Raw genomic sequence first — 13,679 nt, 5'->3', positions numbered from 1 at the left:
GACTTCAGTCTATGAAATGTGGGGAAAATGTTTCCTGGGAGGTCCATTTAAGGTGCACGCATTGTCAGAACTACCCAATTTGCATAATGATGCAATCGCATAGTCTTTAAGACTAACCAAGTCCAGCCCTTCCCTCGCCGTTGTTACACAGCCACTCATCTTCCCTGTCAGCTCTGCCTGTTACGCAACCACTGGGTGGATGAGTCACTCCAGTTTGCCAAATTCAGCAACGTACATCTTACGACTGTGCACCCGCTGCTGGTGCAAGTGGAACCTCCAAGTGAGCGCTGAGGCATGGATGATGTATTTCTCAGCGGCGCAGAATGGAAACAGTGCCAAAGGAGAAAAGAAAAAGAAAAAGAAAAAAGAAAACCTTGTGCTTATGTTTACTGAGCGTGGGGCAGGGGATGGTATGCTGTTCATCTGTGTGTGTGTGTATGTGTGTGTGTGTGTGTTTGTGTGAGGGTTTACCAGCCTGCATAATAATAAATGTCTTAAAATTTCACCAAGAATCCAACGTAGCAGTTTGTTTCTCACAAAATAAAACATAAGCAACATATGACTGCAGTTGTCTTCATTTAAAATATCTTATTAATAAGTAGAATAAAAAATCCATAAAATCACTATACACAGTAACACACAATATGTACATATTTTCTGGGCAGAACTGAAAATTAAGCCAAAAAAAAATAAAAAAATGAGAGTAAAAAGTAAATTGAAAAAAATGGCATGGCTAACATGATTTGCACTTATGTCAGTGAAATCTCAGAGAGGTTGTCCAACTAAAAAGCCAAAACTGTATGTCACAAGCGGAAAAAAACCAAAACAAAAACAATGGGGCTGGAGGTGCTGTTTCATGATTAAGATGGAGAAAACAAAGAGGGATGGCAAAAGCTGACACAAAGAATCAAGTGAAAACATTCGGGCTTACCTTCCTCAGTCATTGAGTGATAATATTTTAGTTTCCCATAAGTCCCAAGCTCTACAACATCACAGCAAAAGACAAGGGTAAGGCAACGAACACACAGAGAAAAGGAAAAGAGTGAACATGACAGAACAAGACAGGTCCGCTGGATCTACATCATATACTGTACAAACACTCACACAGGCACAAGAAGGTGACATACTGTATACAGAAAGACAAAGTCTCTCCGAATCATCCCTGCATAAGTGCAAAACAAAGCAGCAAGAATTGAATTATAAATAAAATACATCATAGTCGAACAATAACTCAGTCTGATAAAGAGCCTGCCAATGGCACAGGTTAGATGCTATTAGAGAAGATTTGCAAGAAGAAGGGAGGGGGCAGGGGCAGTCAATATACTAAAAAATATATATATAAGAGGTTCATAAAATGATATATTAAAAAACAAACAGAACAGGAAAGTCAGAAGAGATTTTACTGGGTCAACATGCAACAAAAAGATGAGTCCTCCTCTCCTCTGCACGCAAGCTTAGTCAAAGGCTTGATGATTCAGCATTTTATTTCCACAATGAAACCCGAACAATTAATTTGATTCCCTTACTGTAGCAGTTCTTCGTGGTACAGTAAATAGACGGTCAGCACATCTGCATGATGAATTAGCCGGGAATTCAAACCTGCAGCTGAGCGTGAAGCAGCAGAACAGAAGACACCAGACCACAAGACTTCCCACACTGCACTTTATCTTGGAAAGTACAGTAGCTCACAGCCTGGAGCTGCACTCTAACACATGCTGTTCTGCCTGGTTTGACAATAAATAACTAATGGCATGGGGATTCAGTTTTTAGCATTGCTCTGTCCAATTCTCTTAACCAAAAGGTACAAATATGTTTAGAAATATATCAAATATATAATGGTTGGTGTATTACATAATTTGCTACAACAAAATTAAAAAAGACATTTTCTCATTTATAAGCTTTGTATTTATTTCAATTACCACACATGTCCTACACAAATGGACATTGGTTCACCCACATTACATAATGCCTAATTACCTCATTCATGTAAATTGTTTGACTTTTATTTGCCCAGATTTTATGATATCTGGATCTGATATTTCTGCCACCTAAATGCTAACATAGAAGGTATAATGTGTACCATGTTAGTTTAGCGTGTTAGCATACTATAATTTGCTAATTAGCTCTAAACACAAAATAAAGCTGAGGCTGATGGGAATGTCATTAATTTTGCAGGTATTAGTCATAAACCAAAGTATTGGACAATATAATAATCCTCTCCTGATGGTGGCACTAGATGGAAAATGATTACAACTAATCCTGAGTGGAACAGGGATTTCTGTACCACATTTTATTGACAATCCATCCACAAAACCACAAATGCAAACCTCATGGTGGTGCTTTTAAGTACACATCACCAAAGCAGCTGACCAACGTTGCCATCCTTAGAGCCACACCCTTAGCGTGGCTAAGAAACTGAACAGTAACAGTGACCTTGATATTCTGCGTACTCAGCAGACTTCACTGTGATCCATTTCTAAACAAAACCAAAGCTACCTATATACAACTAGAGAGATAAATGTTTTCCATAACTTGGGTAAACTGACACTTAAACTCTCTTTAACAAGCATAGATTTCAAGCTCTGTACATGTTGTAGGTGCGCAGTGCAGTAAGTACTGTATATGCCCACACCCGCAAGCCCACATGCACTCACACTACTATCGAATTCTGCCCAACAGTGGGCAACCACTCCACTCACATTTGAGGGGATTATGGTGCGATTCTCATGCCAAATGCGAGTCTTGGCAGCCCTGAAAACACAATCTAATGAGATGAAAACACGTCCCCTTTGAGAGTGTCTTGCTCATCTGCTGCACTCCCAGACAAGTGCCTCAATCCCGTATGATCAGGCGATTTAGGTTTGAAGTGCACTACCAACTGCAAAGCTGGCCTCTAACTGAGGTTGCTCGGAGGGCAATTAACCCACGACACAATCACTGGCAGCGCAGTCATCTGTTTGCCCTCTGTTACCAGAGAGAGAGAGAGAGAGAGGGAGGCTTGTTGTCGTTTATCAGGGGCCCTCTTGTCCTTGTGGTGTGACCTCTAAACCTCTGGTGAGCTGTGTGTGTGAGTGCGTGTGTGTGCATGCCCACTCTGTCTGCTGGGGGTTGGGGTGTCAGGGAAATTCACAGTCTGTGCTGAAGCAAAAAGGCTTTTAACATTGATTCTTTCACCCACCCGGCGCGGGGTGGCTCAGAGGGCGCGGGAGGGGGGTGTGACGTGTGTGTGCGTGTGTGTGTGTGTTATATACGTGTGTGTGTGTGTGTGTTGGTGCTGGAGATGGAGGGATGATGGGTTGGTAGGTGTCGGTTGGCTGGTCACAGTTACATAACATACTGGAAGTGCAATTATCTAGCGAAACAAGTAAGGATCTCTTATGAAATACACATTAATAAATATTAAAGAAATTATTGCTGATTTTAGGAAATACACTTATTCGCTTTCTTTCCGAGAGTTTGCTGAGAAGATTGATGTCACTCTCATATAAGAGTGACATCAATCTTCTCATTTAAATCTCAGCAAGAATTAGCATATTTCCCAAATTGTTGAACTATTTGTGTAAAAAATAAGATCTCCCATATATAGTATATTTTGCACGACATGCCAATCAACATATTGTCATTTTTCTTCAAAATTATGATACAAAATATGACTTTTCATCATCTTTTTCTCAAATTCACATTAATAGTAAACATGTAGTTTTATATGCTCTTACAATATACTTATTACATTATAAATACTGTACATTATTTAGTTAATTTTTAATATGTATATGAAGATGCTTCTCTTTCAAACATACAGGTACGCCCTCATTTTCTTAGTGTGTGTTACATGTAATCAAATGCTGAAAATGTTAAATGTTAAGTTGACACCAATAATGAAAAGCGTACAGTAGAATGTCAATATATTATATCTGCATTAATGGAAAACATTGGGTTTGGAAGGTCAGTGACAGCGGTTACATTATTGAACCATGTGATCAATGGGGCCCTGGGTCACCACACAGACAGTACTGGTGGCAGAGGGATGGGGGGGTGGGGGGGACAGTATGGGGCAATCTGGAAATGTTGACCGGATGAGTGGATTCACCTCTCACCCTTTATGGCTATAAAAATAATGGAATGTCATGAGGCTAAAATTGAAAAGTTGTAAGTTTCCTTTTCCCTTTCTTGTTTCCTCTTCTGCTTATTAATTTCCTTCTGTTTTGAACATGAATTTGTCCAAATAGATTTCACAATAAACCACGCACATAAACCTACAGTAAGTTGAACTTATTTCCTTCCATGTCTGCATCAAAACCTTTCCGAATGAAACAGTTGGTCAAACCACCCATTGCCTCACCAGTTTAACGCATAAACGCACTGTCTGCCAATATCAATATGTACATGAGTATATCAGGTTTTACAAATATGACCTTGTCCTCTCTCTGCTTGGGTTTTGGCGGACTTGCGTACAATGTCTGCTCAATAAAAATGGCCTCATATCAACAAAGACCACACTGGCATTGTGAGCAATCTTTTCAAGTCTATCTCAGTGAGATAATGATCGGCAGGAAAAGTGTCTGATGAGATCTTTACTCTGTGCCGCCATATTTATAGGGCTGCACTTCATCATCACACAGCAGTGTTGTTGAGTAAACGCAAGGAGTTCATTTCAAATATATCTGAAAATATGGATTAATTCTTTATCTTTGCACATTATTATCAAAAATGCATATAATTTCATGGAATCACCCCTAGTATACTATATGTCCTGCATACATAAGCACCCAACCTTCCTCCATACTGAGGTCAACCTAAGCTATGGATATGCACAGACTCACCACCAGAGTTCAGATCTATGGGTGATAGATCTTATTGAAGGACTTCAGCTAAAGGCTTGCACTCAGCTTGAGTTGTGAATGCTGTTTTGCGTGGCTTGTTTCAACCATCCACTGCGGGCTCAGACAGTAGAATGAGAGCCACTCTGCCCTTCTCCCTCCCCATCTCTCTTTGTAGTTCAATATTTGATGCCACTCCTAAGTGATATTGTTTGTAGCTCCGCACTGATGGAAAAAGAGATGCGGTGCACTTGTGCCTGGAACTAACTGTACCGGACTATTACATGCCTCTTGCGTGTTACAAAAGCATGCAGGATTAAAGGTGTACTATTAAACTGAAGGACATTCACTATAACAGGAACGAGAAAACTGTTGTTCTTGAACGAAATTTGGATGCTGATTAAACATCTACCGTATCTCTAAAAAAAGCATTTGAATACTTAAAATCGATAACGATTTGGTGTGAACAGCTAATTGTAAAAGCCTGTAGAAGCAAACAAATTTTAGTCCATTGCCATTAATTGCTCGGTCAAGCTCTTATTGACTCTAAATCCTGACAAAGGCCGTGTGAAGAGAAGAGAAAACAGCTGACCAAGTCTCTCCATCTGCCCAGAATACCAAATCATGAACTAAGCACAGCGTTGTCAAGTCGAGACAGCTACTTTACTGTAGGATGTGGCACTCCATCTCCTTCCTTTAGCTGAATGTCTGCAGTGTGAAAAGACCATTCAGAGACCTCACAAACCTGGAGTTGAAGGACAATGTTGACAAGATAACGCAAATCTCTCATTTTGGGGCCTACCTGTCTCACAGAGAGCAGCGCTCCAAAGCTAGAACCAAAGGGAGTTCATAAGAGGAGAGAGAGGATTGGGGACAATGGGGAAAACGATGCAGAAATGGTCACAGAGGGTGTCCGGGGAGAATACATCCACAGAAGAGAATGGATATTTGAAGGAAAGAGTCTGCAGGGATGGACAGTACAGAGTTGACATACAGTACAGCAGCGCTTGGGAAATGTATACATAAGGGACATGTCGGCAAGAAGAGTTGCCTCCAGGCTGTTGGAATGAGAACAAACAGATTTTTTTTTGAGGGGGGGGATACAGAAATTAGAGTAACTCACCAGAGTCAGCAAATTCTGAGGGGACAGTAGAAGAAAGAAAGATAGGAAGACAGAAACAGAGAATAAGATAAATCCAGGTGATATTTAGTCTGATAGCGCACATTTAACCATTGATATGTATTATTCCATGATGAGAAATGTACTATTAAAATATACTAGTAAATTAATGAAAGGATTAAAACTTGAGGAATAATTTGACATTTTGTGAAATAACCTTTCTTGCCAAGAGTTAGATGAGAAGATCGATATCACTCTGTACACACAATATGAAGCTACAGCCAGCACTGTCTTGTCACTCTTACGCTTTGCATGCTTTAGAGGAGGTGGTAGGTGTATTTTCTTACCTTTGGCAAGAGCCCGGTTTCCCCCTGTTTCCAGTCTTTATGCTAAGCTAACTTTGTCCTGGCCACAGCTTCATTTTCAACAGAGAGATATGAGATTGGAATCAATCTTTGTATTTAACGGTCAGCAAGAAAGCGAAGAAGCATATTTCCCAAAATTTCAAATTATTCCTTTAAGAGAGGCACACCTGCATGCCCACACACATACTCTTGACATCCACAAACATTAACCAGGGTTTTTCCTGCATAGAGGGGAATGCTGCTGCACACCTGTATATGAAAGCTTTGACAATAATAAAAAAGATCTCTGCATTGATTTTGATACTTTTTTTTTTTTTAACTGGCCATCGTGACTCCAATTATAGAAATGCAATGGTAAATTGTCTTATTCACAACCTACTTATGTTGCATTAAATGCATTAAAAGCAACTGTGGTGGCACTAGATGACAAAACAACATAGTAACATGGTCATTAAAAGTGAATTTTAGTCAATTACAGATCAAATGCTGCAAGATTAAGGAAGTTATGACGGAGTGAGGAGTCACTCATGAATCTGCTTAGGAACTTCTACATGTTTTTTGAGTTACCACCTTTGCCTCATTTTGAGTCAGGAAAAACCCCCAGAACACAAACACAAACACACACATTAACACGGACACACACACACACACACACACACACACACACATCCCTAATTACCCCACTCTGATAGTCGAACAAGTGAAAGGTAAACATTTCCCAGCACTAGCAAACAACCTCAGACTTTCCCTCGGCTGCAAAGCACAGACAATTTATTTTGAGAAATGTGTATGAAAAATGTATGGCTGGAGTCCTGCCAGCTCCCCCGCGGCCCAGCTGAGCTACACTTAAAGCCTAAGAGCACATGAGGACAGGCAGCACAGCCTCCATCTTTGATGGATGCACCTGTTCAACTCTCTCCACGCAGTGAGTGCACCAACAAAATGCTACTTTGCATTAATGATATTGGTAAAGGTGCATAGAAAACATTTGCTCATCTCTGAACTGGGCCGACCTTTATCGGGCCCTTACAGTAACACGGTCAATGAAATCATTAAACACTATAAACACACGTGGCATCTGATGAGTGCATTTCAAAATGTATCCAAGTCCATCATCGCTGCTATATGTTCACTGTAGCTTGTGAAAACATCCAACCTGCTACATGGAAAATTCAAAATAATATATACGAATAAAAATGAAGCCCAAAGTGTTGCTTTTGTTCTCTGTGTTAATTAATTCAATCCTCAAGTCATGTCACACTGTTGTTGTGTTTTTCAGTGCATTCATTTCCAGCCTGTAATTTGCCAAAAGGCTCATCAGTCAAATCTGGCAAACTGTGCAACATCCTCACATTTCTGCTGCATTCATACTGAAGCAGAATTGGCCTGTTTGACCATTTTAAATCCACCACTAACATTATATTTATAACATATAGGACATTTATTTAGATATTTATTTTTAGATGTTTCATTGTGACTTAGACCTGAACAATAAGAAAAAACAGAGGCGCACAATCCAGTCTATTTATCTTCCTGAAGTCAAACAAAATATTTCAGTCTACCATCATCAGTGCATGTTTGATGTCCCAAACAAAACCACCATGATAAATGCCTCTACAAGGAGCAGCAGGGTGGAGTATGTATAACTGTACATATACGCCTGTCCGTAAAGACTCCCATTCCCCCCAGCAGGCTATGATTTACATTTTAATCACCAAAATAGACAGATGAATACACTCAGAGACAGGACGCCTTGGATTCAGCGTACAACAACGACTTGATGCATGTTAATGGGCACTTTAAGGCCCGTCTCTGCACAGCCTATTAATCTTTCCTGAGCTGACTCATTCAAGGTTTGGCTTTCAAGGAATGTAAAGTCATTTCGGAGAAAGCTGAAATGCGTCCTCACTACTGAGCAGATGTCTCCTAATGTGATCAATCAATCCAGAGGGGACATATTTAGTCAGACCGTAGTTTTTTTCTTATAAATGGCTGTTTGACCTTGTCCTACAGTATGTTGTATTTTGTTATCTAATAATGCTGTCACTGATGCTTTAATCAAATAACACACTGCACATACATTTCAGAGAAAGCTAAAGCGAAAAGGGGAATAAAAAATGACATCATACAGTAAGCAGGCATTAGTATTCAGCATTAGTATTCATTTTTTAAAGGATTAGGATTCATCATGTCACGATATACTTCTTCCACATCTAATTCAAAGACCTTTCACCAAAACTAAAAAGAAGAGAGTGTAATGACAAATTCTTCAAGCCCTCCTTGAACCCCTGTTGCCTCTTCGCTCCCCATTCTCCTTTTCCCTCGGCTTTTTCGCGGTGGGTTGAGAATGGGATGACACTGCACCTCCCCTAGCGTATTAACATATTCATCCTCTGTGCCGAGCACTGACACCGCCGTTTTACATTTCCTTTAGCTAAGCTAATAGGCCTTCATCTTGGATTAAAGGAAAATGATCTTCCACCTCGGTTGTGCTCTGACACAGCACTGAGCTCGCCTTGTCGACTATTTTTAAAAAAGGATCAATGCCGTCCCAGACATGTGGGGGCTAAACAAGTGTTTCTAAATGTTACGGAGCTTCTGGATTTTAAGGTGTACATGAAGTACTTGCAAACAGATGGAAGCTGATATTTTTATTTTGACTGAAAAAAACACCATGCTGACAATATGAGCTTAAAGTTCAGGGCAACAACACCTCTTATGTGCTCATAACATATTTTTCTTCCAGTTTGGTTTGTTTCAAAATGAACCACGCTGTCGCAAAACCGCTTTCAGTTTTCAAGAGAGAAGCAAGTTCAAGGCAAGAACAACCTGAAAATAGAGACATTTATGGACAGTAAATGAGAACATCTGTGAAATACGGCATTTCAGAGTTGTGTTTTCTGTGTGCAGTTTGTCTGACCGTCTCACCTTCACTTAAAGGGTCCAACGTATGAATCATGAGCTGGAAAATGCTGTTCCTCATCAAGCTGTTGTGCAGGGAGGCGGAACTACCCCCCCTCTGAAGCCGAGGCCTGGCCTGTGAGAGGACAGATATCATGTCAGTCACACATCCTGCTGCTGGGACTCTTTACCTAGGACATGCTTCCTGATTGGAAAAAAATGCATAACTCTGGTTCACTAAATGGTAAAAATTTCTATCATAAAGCACATATGCATCAGACTATTAAATGTAAGCACTTTACTAAAGCCATTTCTAATCCAAGTTGATTTAACTAAGTGCAGGAAACTATGCTGTTTTATAAAGAATGGTCATTTTAGGCACATTTTATGCACAGAGAGAAGTATTCATGTAACTGCAACATTTGTTCATGAATATATGATGTTCTAGCACCTTCAATTGTGCTCCCAGTTGGAATATGATTCCCTAATCCTCTTTTGCATAAAACCCCTAAGCGGAACCTGCAACCCAGTAAAAACTACCATAAAGTACTCCAGCTTCTTAAAATATAAGCCCCATGGGTTAAGACATGCATTCAAAATTAAAGTGGCATATGAGTTCTTTCTCCCAAAACAGCCGTTGCAAAAGGTCGCCCCAGCAGCCGAGGCTGAACTTGAGAAATGTGGGAAATAGACACCGTTGCAGGCGGCATCTTGCCTGATATCAGACTGAATTTTCAACTCGTTGTCACTCGTTCAACTCGGTGGAGGGGGCGGATTCAAAGGTCTGGACCCAGGCAAGGTGGCAGCTGTTTGGAGTGTGCCCGCCTTTGGCTGCCCACAGGTGATGCGTACGCACAGGAGGCGTCAGGTGCTAATTCACAGGCCCATATGGGTGTGAGCGGGAGGCAAGGGACACATGTAGACTGCCAGGGCTTGTGTACTGTATGTTCTCAGGGATGTGACTTCTCAGTGGGACCCCGTAGAGTTTCCTTCTGCCGCCCTGTTTTATCCGCTTCCTTTACAATCTGGATGAAAACTTAACACCCTGGTTTACGTTTTTGAAAGTGTTAGAAGTGTCTTAGATTTTCTAAACACATGCTCCTTCCTGGTTTGCTTTTTTGCATGCTGTGTACAAAATGAATCTGGAAATAAAAAGTTCAGAAAACAGACGGAGCTACTCTCTGCACACGGGGAGGCTGAAGGTTAGAGATAACAGTGTACATGTCTTGTTCACAGTATGGTGGGAGAAACACAAGTTACGCTACTACATCTACACAGAAACAGGGACAAACACAGAAGCAGACGGGAAGAGTGTCAATCAGACAGGACCTACCGACAACTTGCTGTCATCCTCTGGCGCCCCAGGACTCGCCTTCTCATCCAACACAAAGAGAGAAGAAGTAAAAGGGGGGGAGAAGGAGAGAAAGAGAAAACAGGACATAGATGTGAAGCATGCCGCACACAACCAGACGGACAAGATGAATAGACGATAGAGAGAGACATTACAGCACAGTTACAGTGACGGCGATGACTGACTGTGATGTAAGTGGACAAGACTTGAGGGACAGATTCCTCCCCACTGCTGTGCCCGCATACTGTGTCAGTCGCAAGCTGAGTAAGATTAGATTGTGTCTACATGAATTTCCTTGAAATTCATTCAAAAATGTCATTTCAATTTCACCCGTTTGAATCAAGGGGTGTCAACTCATATCAGATTCTCTGGCATATCCTGGCATACACTGTAAAAGTAAAGTAGAGTGACAGGGAAAGGCAAAAAAAAGGTAAAAGTTTTCAAATGAAACTAATATTTTCAAACTGAGAAAGGATTAAAAAAAAATTAAATTCAAAATGTGTTTTAAAGGAATAGTTCAAAATTTTGTTTCTTGCTGAAAGTAAGTTCCATATCTGGAACCAGGAGAAGACTAGCTTAGCACAAAGACAGTACAACCTGTCATTTTTATACTTTTTAAAAACATTTTTGTACAGATGTGACATGTTAATCAGTGTGCTTTAGAGGTACTGGTAGTCATTTATAATATACATCTCTCTTATTTAACCTTTACCTTTGGACAGACGGAGGCTCGCCATTTCCCTCTGCTTCAGTCTTTATGCTAAGCTTAGCTAATCATCTTATGGCTCCAGCTCAAGACTTAATGGACAAACAAGTAAGTGGTTTCAACTTTCGCATCTAACTCTTGCCAAGAAAGTGATCATGTGTATTTCCCAAAATGTTAAACTTTTCTTTTAAGTCAACAAAGACTTTAAGGCTGTAAGAACTCGCCGCCCTGCAGGTTCAGTGCTGCCAGTTTTAATGTGATAACTTTGCCTCCGTGAGTGGATGCATGCCAGATCATGCCAAAGTGACTCCAGTCTTTTAACAATCACTCAATTCTCTGCCATCATTCTCAGCAGGCATATTTGGCATGTGCAGCACTGTAACACAGACAGTCTATTTTTGAAACAAAAGCCTTCCACCAACTGCCTGACTGAAGTGTGCTCATTTCATCTCCGAAAAACGTGTTTATGTGTGAAATAAACGTCACTTTAGGCCTCTGCTTCGAGCTGCAAGGGAACAAACACAAAGCTTTTTGTTCAGATCTTAGCATATCAAGGCTTTGTTTCACAGCCTACACAGTCTTCAGAAAGAAATGTGCACAATGTGGCGGCACTGGCGTGCGTTGATAAGATGCGCAATGCCCGATGAAATGCAGAAAACGATCCAGTTTGATCTTGTGAGCTTTTAAAAGTGCAGGGCAAATATACAAATTTTTAGACAAGGCCTTCAGGCTTGTCAACCAAGTGATTCATTTGCATGCTAAAAGACCCTGCATTGCATTGCATATTAAATCTCTTGATAGTTTTACACTCTGGTTCATGAGGTGAAAGCTTATGTGGGTGTTGACATTCTATCCCAACAGATTTCTAGATTAAAAAAATGCTTATCTATTAATTAAATTGTTTCAAGCTCCCTTTGTTTATCGTGACAAAATTATGAACTTACTAATTCAAATAAAATTCCCTTTAACTTCAAAGAACTTCTACTTGGGAGTGAGTTTTACTTTGAGAAAAAAATCCACCACTGCAGTCATTGTGAATGTCACAACACACTGTGTCCCACTGTTTCTGTTTAACAGCTCATAATTTACCATATATTAGGCTTTGCCTCTGTATATTTACAGAATAATTACAGAAATGAGGAAGCTGAAATTAAACATTTGCAAAAAAAAAAAAAAAAAAATTGAGCAGAAGCTGAGATAATCCTGAGATTTTCCACAAAGCTATTCAACTATAACCTAATTTTTTACCCATTTCATATCTTCTTGGTAATTCCCAGCACCCTCAAGGTTTAATTATTCTATTTCACTCCCTATTACCTGCCTCAAAGGCAAGTCAGGAGGGTTAGAGGAGAACAGGTGAATGTGCCATATAGAGATTACGCTGTGGGTCGCTCATTAAGCCAGCGTTAAATATTATGACTAATAATCACATAGAGAGATTAGTATGTTCTCTGGAGTTTGTGTGTTCTCTAATACCAGCAGCTCTCGCTTCCAGTTCTTACGTAATGTCACATCAGGATCATTCTTGGAAGCGGATCAGCTGAGGGAGATAAATGTCCCTCTGCAGCCGCACGCATGTAACGCTGTTACGGAGAATTATCGACGAAGAGTGTGACATCATGCAAATACACTGTACTTCCGCTATGGCCTCTCAAATTGCCCACAGCTTAAGGAGAGACTCTCGGAGGAATCTGAGCACATTGGTGAAAAACTGGAAGCACGGCTGGAAGTCTTGACTTTTGAACATCAGTGGCGGATTATAGATATTTTCATATGTGATGTCAGTCCACAAAAGGGGTCTATTTCTGAAAGGGTTTGACTTACAATTCCTTTATGCTTCAACATCCAAGCCAAATTATACAGAATAATAACTCCTTCATTTTTTTAACACTTTATCCTTAAAATAGCCCTTAATTTCTTCTAGATATATCACAGATATATCATGAATTATGATAACAGCATTACATTTTATAAATCCTATGAGCTACTTTCCATATTATTTCTACCTCATTTCCTCCTGCTTGGATTTCTGAGAGCTTGCAAGGAATCAAATTCCAAAAGCTAAATGTGGATCCATCATTGGTGATACTTGATTCAACTACCATCACAATGCTCCACGTACTGCAATCTCCACAGCATTAAATTAAGCCTCCAAAACTCAACTAGCATCATATAAATGTTTTGGGATTCTCAGGTGAGCTGACTGAATATAGAGATAAGGTTCTATAAGGAAATTAGCTTAATAGCTGTTTCCCAATGCTAACAGTATTTATGCTAGACTAAGCTAACAGGCTGCTGGCTCCAACTATGTACTTTCCAAAATGTTGAGCTATTCCTTTCACAAATCTTCAATCACAATAAAGGTGCTGACTAAGTGAGTGACTCAAGCTTTGAGTCCAGTCGCCACTCTGAAGTT

General features: G+C 40.2%; 1 protein-coding gene across 5 annotated transcripts in view; it reads right to left on the bottom strand.

The window, feature by feature from the left end:
- LOC121889359 (sodium/potassium/calcium exchanger 2-like) overlaps nucleotides 1-13,679 on the bottom strand; it is a 47,329-nt gene that overhangs the window by 16,926 nt on the left and 16,724 nt on the right. For 3 of the 5 annotated variants that reach the window (XM_042401243.1, XM_042401244.1, XM_042401245.1), the window contains exons 3-4: nucleotides 10,540-10,587; nucleotides 9,234-9,342 (exon numbers count right to left, since the gene is read on the bottom strand). In XM_042401243.1, the coding sequence (XP_042257177.1) occupies nucleotides 9,234-9,342; nucleotides 10,540-10,587 (157 nt within the window). The remainder of the gene's footprint in view (nucleotides 1-9,233; nucleotides 9,343-10,539; nucleotides 10,588-13,679) is intronic. The other 2 variants (XM_042401246.1, XM_042401247.1) reach the window with 2 other exon arrangements.

Source organism: Thunnus maccoyii, chromosome 22, assembly GCF_910596095.1.
Source record: "Thunnus maccoyii chromosome 22, fThuMac1.1, whole genome shotgun sequence".
In the NCBI taxonomy this organism is placed as follows: Eukaryota; Metazoa; Chordata; class Actinopteri; order Scombriformes; family Scombridae; genus Thunnus; species Thunnus maccoyii.
The sequence above is the reverse complement of the archived record's forward strand: the minus strand, read 5'-3'. Positions and strand labels throughout refer to the sequence as shown.